Source organism: Lucilia sericata, unplaced genomic scaffold (assembly GCF_015586225.1).
Source record: "Lucilia sericata isolate MDLA Ls3-8-SP2 unplaced genomic scaffold, ASM1558622v1 Contig000006F_arrow, whole genome shotgun sequence".
Classification (NCBI taxonomy): Eukaryota; Metazoa; Arthropoda; class Insecta; order Diptera; family Calliphoridae; genus Lucilia; species Lucilia sericata.
This window is the reverse complement of record NW_023994047.1, coordinates 969,760-987,047: the sequence shown is the minus strand read 5'-3', so window position 1 is coordinate 987,047 and position 17,288 is coordinate 969,760. Positions and strand designations below refer to the sequence as shown.

The window sequence follows — 17,288 nt, the reverse complement described above, 5'->3', positions numbered from 1 at the left end:
CCTCAAATGATCCTTATTGTCTCGTCTATATGAGTCATGGTCTGTGTGCCTAAAGAAACTAAAAATAAACACTCTAGTAGACATTTTAAAGGAAATACTTATGTTTTTAACATTCCTTTTGTCTTAATTGCTATTAATTTTACGCTTCATAACATCCATACACTCTAAGGGCAGCAGCTGTTGTCTGCAGTTGTATTGCGCCGGCGCAGATGCCCAAGATGTTTTTAACATGTCTACGTGTCTGTTGTTGGTTTGACTGTCTCTCTGGATGCTGAGTAATGTTGTCATGCCGTTACAAATTGGCTACAGTTTTTATTTCTTTGAACTAAATTTTCAAACTATAATTTCACTTTAATTTGACAAGCCTTGTCAAAAAGACCCTTGGCATTTGTTTTATTTTTAGTCAATATTTGACCCGGCAACAGCACCCTTTAATAAAAACTATCTTTAATTCGTTTTCTTTTGTCAAATGATTAGTATTCCTTTTTATTTTCATTAAAGCTCTTTTCGAAAATAAGCTTATATTCAGTTTAAAAACCATGATTATTTCTTTTATCACTTCTGGGGAAAAGCTATGATGTATATTAAGCTTTTAATTGTAATATGTTTTTCTGTGGAAAAAGCTTTTTAGCAAAAAAGTATAAAATCAACCAGTTTCTTTGCAAAAAAAACTTTTCGAGAAAATTTAAATAAGAAAAAAATTCAGTAAAAAGCTTCTCTAGTAAAAAAGTATGTTAGGAAGAAATCTGTCAGAAAGTTTTTAGTAAAAAGCTTTATATTAAACATTTTAGTAAGAAAGCTGTCAGTGGAAATTTTTTTAAAAGGTTTTATTTAAAAGCTTTATATTAAAAAGATTTCACTAAAAAGCTTTATATTAAAAATTTGTATTGTAAAAGGTTATTTTGCGGGAAAAGCTTTTTTTGTAAAAAAGTTATTATAAAAATTTCTTGGTAAAAGCTTTTGTCGAGAAAACTTAAAGGGTGAAACATTCAGAAAAAGTATTATCTAGTGAAAAAATATGTTAGTAAAAAAGCTGTCAGTGAAAAAACTTTTAGTAAAAATATTTATATTAAAAAGCTTTTAGTAAAAGCTTTATATTGAAAAATTTTATGATAAAAGCTTTTTACTAAAAAAAGCTTTTTACAACAAGTTTTTTATTCACTAGTAGTATCTTAATAAAAAGCTTTGTATTTGAAAGCTTCATATTAAATATTTTAATTCTAATAGGTTTTTCTGTGGAAAAAGCTTTTTTGTAAACAAATTATAAAAATTTCTTTGTAAATTTCAGAAAAAGACTTGTCTAGTGAAACAATATTTTAGTAAAAAAGCTTTTATCAAAAAAATATTATATTAAAAAGCTTTTAGTAAAAGTTTTAAATTAAAAAAGCTTATTATAAAAAGCTTTATATTAAAAAGGGCTTTTTTAAAAAACTCTTTATTCAGTACTAGTATCTTTAATTATAATATTTTGTGAAAAGCTTTTAAGTGAAGAAGGTTTTTGAAAGAAAATTTTTATAGTAAAAAGTTTTTTTGCTATTTCCGCTTATTACCACAGAATTCTTATACAATACCATTAAATACCATAAAAATTTGTTTGCAACATAGTTTCGAAAAGAAGAAATTTATATTATTGAAAGATAGCAAACAATCAATACATTATTTAACATACTGTCAACACTTAGTATCTATTTAAACATTAATAACAAAATAACCATTAGAAACAAATCATTCTTTTCAGTTTACATACATGCATTCATGCACTTTCCATTATCGACATGTAATTCGTTAAATATGACAACTGAAGAAAAAATTAAAAAAAAAACATAAATGAAATGAACCTAAATGTGTGATAAAAAATAAGGCAAAATGTCACTATCGTTTAAGTGTATTTATCAGTAAATTACGTTCATAAATATGAAAACAATACGACCTACAATATGTACACAATGTGTCAGAAAAGTGCATATGTTTTCTTTTGAGTGATTACAACTTAAACATCTTCAACACTGCAGTACAGAGCAGGGTAGCACAACAATAATAATGGTTGGTTACAATTTTTTTTTTCTTTAGAACTTTTGAAAAGAAACCGAGGGAAACACAGAGAGAGTGAGAAAAAACATAAAGTGCAAACAAAGAAAATAATCATGAAATATGGTAAAGGAATTCAATACAATATACTAAACAAATATACATACGATATTTGTCTGTATATTTAATTTATATTTGTGGTCTACATACATACAGAGTAGATATACTTTATCTAACCAGCATATCAGTCATTCTTCATTCATTCTTTTACTCATTCCATTTAGTGTTTAATATTTATTTGAATTTTTGTATATAAGAAATTTGTTGTTTTTCTACAATGAAAGTTTAAACGAGTCCATAGTGTATCATAATATAGGGCGGTGGCGGCATTTACAAAAAAAAAAAAAACAACATCAAGACAAAAACCCAGTAAAAGCTACAAAAAAATATGAATTTAAAAATTTTACAACAAAAAAAAAAAAAAAAAAAAAAAACACTTGAAATTCATAAATGCATATATAAGGCGTTTGTTATCTAAACATATTTTCTTTCAACTTGCATATGTATACATTTCTGGAGGAACTCTTTACAAATTCCCTAGTCTAGTCTGTAATATGAATACATGTTTAATTTGAGAAAAGAGCTCTTAAAAAGTCAAACCAATATTGTCAGATACCGGTTTTGCTATTAACATTATGTTGTTTTGAAGCTTGCTTAGTAAGCACTTTAAATTATAAGTGGGTGTTTTTATAAAAAAACGAAATTAAATGAAAAATGTTTGAAGGCAAAATTTTGAAATTTGATAATTTTCCTATAAAAGTGAAAGTAGTTTATTCTTTTTCTTTTTTTAACCTAAAATGATGTATAAAAAATATTATTATAAATTGTTAATTAATCAACAACAATACCTAACCACCACCTACTTAACCTCAGCAGCACTCACTACTCCTCCTCTTCATATTTTGTAACAGATGTAGAGAAGAAAAATTGGTTTATAAACAAAAATATTTTGACAGTTTGTGTGTTTATTATTAATTTTTTGGTTTTGATTTGAAATAAATTTGAAATATTTTCCACTTAGGTTGATATATGAATTTTGAAATATTTGAAAACTTGCCACACTTTATAAGAAAGAGAATCTATTTTTAAACGAATTTTTATATTAAGAAAATTTTTTATTTAATTTTATTTCTCCATATATTAATATACACATGTCAACAAATTTTGAATCCCGAGGCCAAAGTATCCGCTGAATCCGTATCTGGCCTCAAAATTTCTCCAACAGATCTGGGATTCGAGATATCATGTCCATTTTTGGCCTTTTATGACATATTATAATAGCGCTAAGACTACTCTGATATATCTTCTTTTTTCTTCGAGATATCTTCCCTTACAGCTTGAAAACTCATGGTTTTCAGTATGATCATTAATATAACAATGAAAATTTTCGTAATTATTTTACTATTACAATTGTGTGTAATCTATCTTTAAATGGGCGGGGTCACAAAGTGGGCGTTGCACCTTTTATTATGGACTATTTCAATAAATATTTAACTAATGTATTAAAAAGCAGAGCAAAAATCAAATAATTAATTATTAGTTTATTCTGAATAAAAATGGGCGGGATCTGAGTAGTGGGCGTAGCATTTGCTATTAAAATTAAACCTTTTAATTAATTTGTAGACTGAATCGTGTCTCAAAATTGTAAACGAGTGATTTCATTTTTAAAATAAATTAAAATAGTGGGCGTGGCATTTTCTACAAAAATAAATAGTTATTATAGAAAATTTAGAAATGTTTAACTGTTAAATAGGTATTTCATCGTTTTGACTACATCCTTTGCAATCGAAATAAAAATGGACGGAATATATAATTCATTATTACTTTATTCTTAATGAAAATGGGCGGGATCATTTATTAAAATGAATCCTTTTAATTAATATCTATAATAAATTGTATCCCAAAATAGTAAACGAGTAATTTTATTTAATTTAATTTTCATAAAAATGAGAGGAATTAATATAGTGGGCGTGACACTTGCTACAAAACTAAATAGTTATTATGGAATATTTCGAAATATTTAACTGTTAAATAGAGATTTTTTAACAGTATTTTTATGTCTTGCCTACTTCTTCTGCAATCGAAATAAAAATGGGCGGAATATATAGTGGGTGTGGTGTTTAACTTAAAAATTAACTATTTTATCCTTTAAAATAATGAGTCATATTAAAATAATGTGCACTACAACTATCTTTTTGATTTTTACCGCAATATGTTGTTATTAAAATAATAAGCGGCATCAAAATAGTGGGCGTGGCGTCTACATTAACGGAAACTAGAGGGCAGACCATTTTAGTGGTTTCACAATAACAACATATCAAGTTTATTTTTAAAGTTGGCAGAATAGACTTTCAGATGGTATAAAACATTTGAGGTCAGATTCGGATTCAGCACAGTTCAATCCTTTAGAAAAGTATAATTTGTTCTCGGGATTTTTACTTTTTTTTTCAAATTTTGACGACTTGTTTAATTTAATTGCATCCGAAGATATAAACTTTTACAAATAACATTCGCGTAGATGTAACGCCTCTTTCTTTTTTTTATTTACATGAATGTATATTAAGTGGCATCATTAAATGTAGGTTGCAAGAACAAGTCTTTGCAGCATAAATGTAACAACATTTTAAACTAAACATATGTACAAAAATGAAACTAGGCGTTCAATTTTTTTGCGTTCAATAAACAATAATAACTAATGCCAGCAATATTTTCCATGAATTAATTTATATGAAATCCGATTATTGTATTGATGTATTTATGAATATGTTGCATGTACATATACATCATGTTTTTAACGTACAAAACTACATTAATGTACATATATAAAACATATTTGTAGTTATTTGTAAATCCCTTAGTACAAATTATGTAAATTGACATAATAGTTAAGAAGGCAAAAACAAAAAAAAAAAACTGGCATATTGAAAAGATTTTCGCATATTTTATATAAACATTCAGGTCATGCAACTAGGTCAACCATCTACAATATACATACATACAAACAAACAAAAAAAACTAGTAAAGATGCAACATAACAACCATATCTACCATACTTACATACGTAAATAGTATATTTATCTATCTATAGTTTTCTAGTACACAAAATCATAATGATTGAGATGTTGTAAAAACGCTGAGAGGGTAATGGTTGGTGGTTTGTATTGGTTAGTCTCCAGAGGACATATGGTAGCGGAGAAATATAAAAAGCCGCAAATATGTTGATGAAGATGCAAAAATGAAGGAACAGAAAACTAGTGAACAGCATTAGCAACAACGTCAACATAATCAACAAAGAAATTTGTTACTTTAAGTGTAATACATAAGTTGCAAATTTGTTGGCATTCATTTGAGGCTAAACTGGAACTGTTTATGCACACTACAACCTACTATTCTCAATAATTTTATACTGCAACTTTTCATTTTAATTCCCATATGATCTTTTTAAGAAAATTGAGGTCAAAAAACAGGCTGTAGAGTAAATAATTAGGTGAAGTCTATATGAATTTAAATTTAAAGAGTTTTTATGGGTTTTATTAAAGGACAAAGTGGTTTATTAGAGTTTAAAATCTTCAAAATCTATGGAAATTTATTATAAAAATTTTCCACCTTGATCTTAAAAAATGGAATAGGTACCCATGTGATCATATAATCAGTTATTTTTTGCAACTTCTATAAAAATGAAAATATAGAAATTTTTGAAATTATTACAATTATGTGTATTTTGTATTTATATAGTGGGCGTGACACTTGCTACAAAACTAAATAGTTATTATGGAATATTAATAAATGCTTATATTTTTTCAACAGTATTTAACCGTTTTAACAACATTTTCAATAATGTAAATAAAAATGGGCGGAATTAAAATAGTGGGCGTGGCATTGTCTACAAAACTAAATAGTTATTAAAGAATATTTCTAAATGCTTATATTTTTCAATAATATTTAACCGTTTTGACTACATTTTCAGTAATAGAAATACATATGGGCGAAATATATAAAAATGGGCGGGGTCTGAATAGTGGGCGTAAAATATTTTATTAAAATGAATTCTTTTAATTAATATCTAGAATAAATCGTGTCTTAAAATTGTAAATGAGTAATTTCATTTTAAATTATTTTTAATAAAAATGGGCCTAATTAAAATAGTGGGCGTGTCACTTGCTACAAAACTAAATATTTCTAAATGTTTAATTTTTTCAACAGAATTTAACAGTTTTTACTACATTTTCAGCAATTGAAATAAAAATGGGCGAAATATATAAAAATGGGCGGGGTCTGAATAGTGGGCGTAAAATCTTTTATTAAAATTAATTCTTTTAATTAATATAGTCAATAAATAGTGTAATAAAATTGTAAACGAGTAATTTCATTTTACATTTTACTTTATTTTTAATAAAAATGGGCATAATTAAAATAGTGGGCGTGGCACTTGCTACAAAACAAAATAGTTATTAAGGAATATTTTTAAATGTTTATATTTTTTCAACAGTATTTAACAGTTTTTACTACATTTTCAGTAATAGAAATAAAAATGGGCGGAATATATAGTAGGTGTTACTTTTTCCTCGGAAAAAAACACTCTTTTATTCTTAAATTCTTATTTTTACCGCAATATATTAGGTTCAGAGAAGTGGGCGTGATGCCTAAATTATACAAAAATTGGCTAATTAAGGCATCAAGTTTTTTTAATTTAATGATGCCAGATCATTAAGTTCGACCACTGTGGAAAGTAAACTTTTTGGTGCAGCAGTATGTCATTTTTAACAGATCAAAAGTAGTTTATTGAATATTGACTACATAACTTTAAAAGCCTTGGCTTACTAAAACATTTTAACACACACACACATGGACGTACTCACAATTTTAAGACCCTGCGGTATTTTAAGGAGTCAATGTATCCTTTTAGTTAATATTTAAACCAAATCTTTAATTTAAATGACAAGTATTGGCAGAGAGTAAATGAATTACTCAAATAAGTATCCCTAAAGGTACATAATGACACCACGAACTGTCGGCATATGTAAATTCCTATTTGTATATGTATTCATTACACATCACTATCCTCGTCATCATCATCATCATCATGGAAAAGTTATCATCAATTTTATATTGTTGTTGTCAGTAGATGTTGCTGTTGTTGTTGTGTGAACACTCATCAGTTTGGTCAACAACAAAAATTTTAATGTAGAGTATATATTTCAGTTTTATGTACATGTGTACTACTTTTTTTTTGTTATTCCTTGTTTTCTTTTGATTCTCAATTTATCCTTCTAAAAACTACTCGTACAACTACATACTACTATTACAGCTACAACTACTGATGACGTTTTCTACATTTAAGTAATTTGTTGATGTTACAGTTAAAGCCGTAGTGAGAGGGAGAGTGAGTGGTTTGAAATGAAAACGAGTTGAAAAACGAAAAAAAAACACAACAAGGTTCATTCAGTTTGGTTTTTTTGCAGGATTACCAGCATACATAATAAAAACAACTACAACAATATTAACAATAACAAAAAAACACTATTAAAAACGGCAATAATGGAAATGTTGAAATATATTTTTGTTGTGAGTTTTTGCTGGTGTTGTTGTTAGTTTTGTTATTTTTAGTATTCAAACCAATGACGTGCAATTTAGTGCAAAAACTAGGACAATCAATGGCAAGGATGTCTCTGACGTTTTCGTTAAACACAAAAATGTATGATTTTGCTTTTACTTGCTTTGTTGTTGTTCGTTTGTTGCACTTAAATGCTGCTGAATTAAAATAAACTTCGCTACTTCGGCTACATTTATGGGCTTTTACGTCATAATACAACAGCAATGCAAACCTAGGCCTGCACTTAAATATGGCATAAGAGTAAGTATAGGCGTGGTATGGTGTGGTGTTGCTAATTGAGTGCTTGAAGAGCGCATAACAAAAAAAAAGAAGAATGCCACAAATGACTAACGACCTAAGTAATTGAAGAAATTGCAGACTCAAATAATAAAGAAAAAATTCTTTTAGAAACATTGTTTAATAACAATAACTTTTATTAAGTTTAATTGAACTAAAAAGGTTTTGCTATAAATCTAAATAGAATAGAAATTTTGCTACATTTTTGTAATTTAAGGATAATGTGACAAAGTACATGTTAACCTAGAAAAAAATATTGCTACAATTATGTGTGTAAAGATACCTGTTATGACATTATTTGCATTTTTCTTGAGTGTTTTTTGTTGTAACACTTATGATTGAGGTGTGATTTATAACACAATTCAAGGACTTGTTTTTAAAATGACAAACAATTGTCATACTGATATAGTACATTTCAACGCATACAACTATCCAAACACACACACACATTTGCAACTGTAGTTATTATTGTTGTTGCCTTTATGCCGGCGAGGACATGTCTAAATAGGCAAAAGGAAGTCACTGAGGGGCACTTGAAACAGAGAAAGTCAGCAAAAGATATATGTACCTACATATGTATATGTTTGTACTTGTCACTAGTTTGTTAGAGACGGAAAAATTGTATCCAGTGGCTTTGTATAAGGAATAATAACTGTTACATTATAGCTGTTTTATACTACTACAACTACTATGTATATATAGGATGTAACCACTATACTACTGTCTTAGTGTGTAAAGATAAAAATAAAACTGAAAAAAAAAACAAATGCAAATGAATTTGTCACATTGAAGCGTAAACGTCTTAAATTTTGAAATACTGCATAAATCATAAATCATCACAGCAGGTACTGAGTGTTGTTATAGCTTAAGAAAATATTTAACCTAAACTCAGCAATGTAAATGTCAAAACAAATACATATACCTCTGTTTAATTTCTAAAAACTGTATGCATTATTAATAAACATTTTCTCTTATGTTAAAAATTCAAGGCTAAATTTTTAACACTTATATAAAATATTTACTTTAAAATCTAATTTCTTCTTCTTTTAATTTTATCAACTCGTTTTTTGTGAAATGTAAACATGAGTTTTTATTTAGAAAATATTTTTTTAAAACTATTTGTTTGTTATTTGTTGCAAAAGTTATTGTATCTTCTTTTCTACATACTTGGAAAAGTTTTATCAAATTGTCAACAAAAACTGTTAGAGTAATATTTATTTTTTTAGTTGAATAACGGGTCATTATTGTTTATGTTAACCAGATAAGAATATTTTAAGAAATTAGTTTAAACCAAAAAATTGTTTAATTTATCAAAATCAAATGGGAAAATTTTCTTCAAAATTATTCATTCACAACAGCAAAGCAAAGAGAAAAAACTAGGATTAAAACAAGGCCTTGCGGAACAGGGATCTCAGTCCACAATTACGGCTTCGAAATTGTTACAGATTGTTTCTCTTGATTTCCATTAGATTGTCTAATGGCTGCACTGTTACTCAGGCTGAAATTGATTTAATCACAAGGATCAGCTGAGAACTAAATCTCGAGACAGTTTTGCATATTTCATGACTCGAATAGCGAAAGTCGAAATGCATACACTCCCTGTCATAATTTATTAAGTGATTAACACGTCGATCAGTGAACGAAATTGTTTCGCAACTGATTATTGATCTTGTCCTATCTGACTCAATGATGACTACAGAATCCTTCAAGGTGAAATAACAGCGATCGGATCTAACAGGGATATCATAATTTATACCGATAGTCAAGCTGCTATTAAATCTCTAATTGGTGTGTTTTCCACATCTAGAATGCCGGACGTCTCTCAACGAGAGACATTCGAGACATTGACCCTAATTTGGGTCAAGGGATACGGGAGTTCGTATGACAAAAATATTGCTGACACCTTTGCAATAGCTGGCACCACTCTTAGCGGACTGGGTATAGATCAGTTCTGCGGTTTTCCACTTCTTGTAATAAAGAGGCAAATTATTGAAAACAGCTCCTCTATTGCTCATGACCGATGGTTGCGTGAACACACGTGCTCATTAGGTAGAGGGCTTTGGCCACATATATTTCCATGCAGGTCTAAACATCTCCTTGGACTCCAAAGACCACAACTAGGTAAGCAGGTATCGATTGTCATTGGGGAGTGTAAACCATTCTAGACGTATTGATCTTCCGATCTATGATTTCTGTAGGACATTATTGAAAACTGCTCCTCTATTGCTCGTAACCGATGGTTGCGTGAACACACGTGCTCATTAGCTAGAGCGCTTTGGCCACATATATTTCCATGCAGGTCTAAACATCTCCTTGGACTCCAAAGACCACAAGTAGGTAAGCAGGTATCGATTGTTACTGGTATCTGTAAATTTTAAACCATGCTAGACGCATTGGTCTTCCGTTCTATGATATCAGTAGGAGTTGTAAAAATGCTTCTCTGTAATTGTCCTGCCTTGGCAGAGACCCGAATTCGGCGATATATCCGAATTGTCGAATATGCAAATCTTAGGATTATGGCAAAGATCAACAAATACAACAATGAACAATTTTAAATTTTGTCATAGAAATTTGAAAATTATTTTATTAATTCAATTCTTCGCTGGGTTATCGATTTCGTTAAAAAAATTTTGCTGTAGCAGTTTAGTTAAGTTAGAAAGAAAAGATGTGGGCATGTGAATGCAAACACTTGAATGTTGATACATAAAACTTTATTTTCTTCTACTTTTGTGCAAAACTTTGAAAATTCTTATCACAACAGCAAAAGAAAAACGTAACAACTAGGGTGATCGACTCGATTTTTCAACCGGTTTTAAAACCGGTTTTTTCTGCTTTACCAGTGTCGGTTTTTTCTAAATGTTGATTTTTCGAATATCGAATAACCCGGTTTTTTCACTTTTTAAAAACCGGTTTCGAATACTTTTATTTGCTTTGTATTCAAAGATTATTTAAATGAAATTTTGAAGTAAATAATACAGCCCGTTTAAAAATATTCGAGTCCAGGAACTAGGATATATTTTTCTAAAGCACCATTGGTTAAACTTTTTTGATTTTCCTAATTAATTAAAAAAATTTATTTGTAAAATTGATAACTGTTTAATAAAATTTTATTAATCTTAAGATTATATTCCAATTACAATAATTAATTTACCGCTGAAATATTATGGAAGTGTTGGAATGCCTATGAAAATTTCCTAAAAGGGCTTTAGAATAAGCTAGGATTACATAGTACCTTATGTTTAACAGAAGTGTCCACTTTTTTTCCTAATTTTTTTTTATATTAAAGAAATAATGTAAATCAGACGACTAGATCTAAAGTTATAATCTGTTAAACTGTTAAAAATCATTTCGGGCCATGTTTTATTAATCAAATTTAATCATAAACATTAATTTCTTCAAATTAACATATATTTTTTTATTTATTATGAAAAACCGGTTAACCGGTTTTTTCTGAATTTGAAAAATATCAACCGGTTTTTTTGAAATGTCAACTATTCGAACTATTCGAAAACCGGTTTTTGGAAAATGTCGAATAATCGATCACCCTAGTAACAACATTGTAGACAATTGCTTTAAATTTCAGAAAGAAAAAAAAGATGGCAAAAACAAGAGACAAGAAAAAATCTCAGACAAAAAACAACAGACACTATGCAGTTTTTTCAGCAAAAAAATAAACAGATAAAAAGTTTTTTTTGCTTAAACAGCTTTAATTTTAAACAAACAACTCTAAAGGAGCCAAGTGACACAATCATATCGAGAAAAAAACATAAACTTAATTAGTTGTCCTAATTTAAGGCAAAAACAAAAATGACAACAATTCACTCACCTCTAGATAAACATCGCTGTCCGGATTGAAGGTGTCATTAACCCGTTGAAATGTGTAGTTCACATGCGGTATCGAGTGTAAAATTCTAACAAGTATGCTGGGCTGCTCCATTATGATATTTTCTTTTATATTTTTTACGCTATTATTTTTATTATTTTTTTATTATTACACTTTTTTTGTGTGTTTCTTTTACTTTTTAGCTTTTTTTAATTTTTGTGTCTAGTTGATGTTGTTGTTGTTGCTATTTGGCTTGGAACAAGGTGAACAAAGAGGTTAAGTATGATTCCTGTTTGGGGGGGGGGTTGGTTGGTTGCTGTTTCAAGAAGTACTTGGCTAAAGTACTTGTAGTTGTTGTTGTATGTGTGTGAGTTTTTGTATTTCTATTTAAAATAAAACTCACTCACCAGAAAAAAAACTCTAATACACGCACACTTGCTCTCACTTGTTTTATTTTTGTTTTAAGTTTTCTTTAGTTTTATGTTCTTGTCATTTTCCTTTTTTATTCCTTTTTTTCGCTCGTTTATCTTTTATTTGTTTCGAAACTCTTTTTATGTTGTTTATAGGGAGAGTTGTAACTGTAAATATAGAAGAAGCTTAGATTATGTGGGAGCGTTTGACAAACGCCACAACGTTGTAGGAGGTGGTGGTGTTGCTGCTGTTGGCGTCGTTGTTGGTGGTGTGAAGAAACATTTGAAGAAACAGCAGCAGCAGCAAAGACAATCTCAACATCAACAATATAAAACTTTAATAATATCTCCTCTATGTATAACAACAATGATTACGACTTTTGACGTCACATACACATGCATACACATACATACACATGAACTTCTAAAGAGCTTAACATACACTCATACAAAGCCAGGCTACCAGCCTGCCAGCCAGTCAGTCATGTCCTTTAAGAATTGATTTTATTTTTATATATTTTTTTTATATTCTCTTCTATTTTCCCTTTTCATGTGTGTCTTTGTATCTCTCAGTTTTATTTTATCTTTAATTTGTTGTTGTTGTATACACACTTTTTTGTGTTTATTAAATATTAATTGACTGACAAAATGTTTTTGTTTTATTTTTATAAAATTATTTGCGTTTTACTTTACAGCTTTTGTTGTAGTATATAATTATTTTTTATTTGTTTAATATTTCACTTTTGTTTTCGTTACAAAAAAATGCACTTTTTGTTGTTGTATTTGTTTTAATTTCTTTTAAATGTTGCTGTTCTTGTTGTTGTTATTACTACACATAGAGACGACACACTCAGTCTTATACACTTTATTTACACCTTGTTTTTATGTAACATTTAATCCACCCTAGAGATGAGTATGAGATTTTTGATGATGATGATGAAGGAGGATGATGATGAAAAACAAAATGATGTTGGTGATGATGATGATGTTGAAGATTTTGTTATGGGTATGAAGAATGCTACACAAAAAAAGATCAGTTCAGGGTATAACTATAACGTTTAAATACTATTAGTAAGTATTCCCTTCACCCTGCCTGCCTAACTAACAGCAGTAGTTGCCTGCCTGTTTGTCTTCTTTACTTTTTCGTCCTCGTTGTTTTTGGTCCTCGTAGCTGCTGTGCTAGATTTTCACTTTCGTTTTCACACCCAAAAATATGTACTTATACAACCAACATACATTATTGTTAAGCTCGTAGCTCGAGCAAACAACCGACCGACCGTCATACAGGCATACATACCATTATCTACATACACACATTTACAACTATTTAAAAAAATTCACACACAGACACACAAAACTCTTTTACACGCACTATTTCGTTTAATATTTTTTCTATTTGTAATTTTCAATCATTTAATTTATATATAAATATTATTTACTTTATATATTGTATGATAATTTAATTGCATTTTATCGATTTTTTTTATTCTATTATTTTTCCACTTTTGATTAATATTTTCTTTTGCAATATTTTTTATTTGAATTTGTGTTTCCTTTTTTTATTTTCCTTCCAAAACTACACTCGCGTTTAACCGTGCACGATGTTCTTTCCTTCGCGTATACGTGCGTTTTGCTTACATTTCACTCAAACTGTAATAGACGACATTGCAGTGATGGTTGTTGAGAGCAAGAACGAGAGCGAGAGAGAGTGCAAAAAGAGCGAGCCAGCAAATGATAAGACATTGTGTAATTCACCATACTTTTTTGACAATCATTGTGTTGTATCTCTCTTCTGGCTGTTGAGTTTAGTAGCAATTACTTGTTATCCCGTTAAACGAAGGATACAAATGTTTGTGTGTGTGTTCAAGGCGAATTTGTAGTATTTCAGGATTGCCAAGTTTTTAAAAGTTTAGTAATTACTGTAAAATAAAAGAAAGAGTAATTTAGTGGTTTTGTAATGTAAGTTAATTAAGTTTAAACAAAGTTTGATACCAAATTATGATTTGTTATATTGATTGAATCTTGCCTTAATTTAATCTAGATATTTTAAAATTGACTTTGCAATAATAATGTGTTTAATTCATAGGCCAATTGATATAAATTAGGAGATTTATGATCTTCCAAGTATGAGATCGTATACATATATAATAAAGACTTTATTTCTGTATCTCTGTAGAACTGCTGTCCAGTCTCCGGTTTTTACAATTAAAGGTCCCACTTTCCATTCGCATTAAGGGGCAGTTTGTCAAATTCATATATTGAAGATCTGACAGGTGCGAAGAAGTAAATATATGAGAGATCATTACAGTTCTTGTCGGTAGTACGGCGTCACGTCGTCTCTCTAATAAGTTTCTGAGTATTAATATAACATTTAATCATAAGAGTATGAGACATTTAATCATAAGAGTAATGAGATCATATAACCAATGTGAACAATTCAGATATCGTTCCGGATCTCTGGAGAGTTGTAGTATAGTAGTATAGTCAGACCTGATGGTCTGACAATAAAAGAGCAGATTGTCTGGCAAATAGGGACGCATGGGGCCCTTTTATTGGGCCGCAACCATTTTTTGCTATATTCAAAGGATACATTAGGGAAAAATGCGATACTTATGTTAAATCCAAATTTCTCCGCCACTGGTCAATATCAGGACTCAGACAGGCAAAACGCTAACAAAGGGTAAATTCCAAAAGATATTGTCGCTTAGCAAGAGTGACCTAAGATTACTAACGGGATTTTATACCAGACACTGTGGACTTAGATGCCATTCTTGGTAACAATGTGACGAGGTTATGTAGATTTTATCAACTGCAGGATGAAACCTCCGAACATGTATTTTGTGACTGTCATCTACTATGGCCTTTTAGAGGGAGTATTCTGGGAGGCGCATTTTTATCGCTTAATGAAATATTCAATCTCTCACTGACATTAAGATTCATACGAGAACACAAAGGACCTTAACACAGGTCACAGTGCTTTATGGCCATCTCAATCAAACAAAAAGCCAAATAATATCTGTATCTTCAAGTATCTTTAAAATTGAAGGCTCTGATTCTAATTCGTTATAAATTCAAAACGTAATCTCTCTTATCGGTCTTACAAATATTTCAAAAAATTAAGACTCTTTCTGAAATTTGTTGGAAGTTCAAAGGAACATAGTCCCTTTTTAATCTGTTAATACAGTTTTCAAACTTAAAATAAGCATAAATTAGGAAATGATCTGATACTTCAGTACGAAAAACTATTCACGTTCTGCTAGGCTAGTTTGAGTTCATTAGGCTGAGACCTGTGGTTTAAATATTCTCTATAAAGGGTTTGGTTTTGTATTTTTACATAGGCAATTAAATTTAATAATGCGGTTTTAAATATAAATTTACATTATAATTATTAAACAAAGAAAAAAATCATCTCATATAGGAATTTAAGTCCTTGCGTTCTAAAGAATTTTTAAATTATGAAATCTTTTACAAATTAATTACTTTGCGAATTAACTTTTTACCCATAACCAATAATATTAATTCAACAATCTTGAAGTAAAATAAAAACCTCCATTGTTCATTTCAAAAAAAAAAAAAAAATATTTTAATATCAATAAATTGAATTTCAAACTAGTTTTTTATAATGAGTGTTTGTTATTATGGTGTAATAAGAATGACAACAACAAATACAGAAATAGCAATGACAACAAAAAATATAAAAAACAATTTATGGACAGGGTTATATTTAGAAAGAGACGATTACTCAATGCAAACTGCAATTCTGGTAAAAAAAAAACATAAATTATATGAAATTTGATAGGTGAGCTTAAACAAACGAAAAAAAAAAATTAAAAATAAATTATTTACACCTTTATTTGTTTTAAGCTAAGTGTATAAAAAACTGTGTAATATGAAACTTTTGGTTAACAAAACCATAAATAAAAAAATAAGTATGATGACCTGTGTTGGTAATAATTAAAGCAGCAAAAACCAAATACGGTAATCAAATTACAAATTTAAAAATAAAAGACAAAAATTTTGATTTGGGCATATTTGCGAAAAAAAATCCAAATTATGCTTCAAAAGAAACAAGATTTTTAAATCTTAAATCTTAGTGTAATTTTAAATTCTACTTAAAATTGGCAACACTTTTTTTTTGCCAAACCAAACTCCCCTCTAAACTTTCCCATGCAATTAAACAATTAAAGTTGAAAGTTTTATATATTTTTTCAAATCCTGTCGGCTTGATTAAATAAGAATCATCATCCGGTTGTGAAATTTTTAATGTTTAATAGTTTTTTATTATTATTTTAATTAAGCTTGCTTGCTTTGTAATTTCTTTGATTTTATCCGACTTTTAAATTCATGTTTTCTTTTGTGTTTGATTCCTTTATTGTCTGCTTCTTCTTGTTTTTTATATTCTATACACTAAAAGGTATATTTTAGTTGTTGTTGTAGACTCTAAATGAAAACATTACAATAATACCAATTCTACTACTAACAAACGCTCAAATGAACCCCACAAGAAAAAAACACCATCATTACTCAGAGATACACCTATACAAACAAAGATTTTTCACAAAATTTACCATCACTTTATTGTTTTTGTTCTTTTTTTGTTATTTACTCACTTTTTTCACTTAAATTTGCCGTAAAAACAGCTTGTTTTTTTTCTTCAATTACACCCACTCTTTGAGCAGATTTTTTGTGGTTTTAACTTAATATTTTAAAGCAATTTTTTAAATAATTTTATAGTTTTAATTTATATGTTAAGTTTAATAACAATTTTTTAAAATATTTATTGTTTTTTCAAATACAATTTGTTTGTTTTCGTTATAAATTTTGCGCAGTTTATTCGTTTCCCGTTATTCGTGCGTCCGCGGCGACAGTTGCTGTGATACTGATTTAGTAATAAGCGAAGTAGTTAATGCAACACTAAACCGGCGAATTCACTTAAAAATGGTGCAGCCATATTGTTTTTACCGTAATAGGCGTTTTTCTTTGTTTAATCACTTCCATAAAGTTGAGGTGTGGCAACGCTGTTTTTGTGTTGACAAAGAAACTTACCACTTTGCAGAAATACTAAAGGAACATATTC

The 17,288-nt window shown here is 28.9% G+C and overlaps 1 protein-coding gene and 1 long non-coding RNA gene across 2 annotated transcripts in view; one reads left to right on the top strand and one right to left on the bottom strand.

The window, feature by feature from the left end:
• Positions 1 to 17,092, bottom strand: part of LOC119602336 — a 65,816-nt gene extending 48,724 nt beyond the window's left edge. Inside the window, 2 exon segments of the mRNA XM_037953787.1 lie at positions 11,805 to 14,130; positions 16,822 to 17,092. Of these exon segments, the coding sequence (XP_037809715.1) occupies positions 11,805 to 11,915 (111 nt within the window). The 5' untranslated portion in view covers positions 11,916 to 14,130; positions 16,822 to 17,092.
• The window catches only part of LOC119602341, a 195,030-nt gene that overhangs the window by 38,197 nt on the left and 139,545 nt on the right, over positions 1 to 17,288 (top strand). The window lies entirely within an intron of this gene.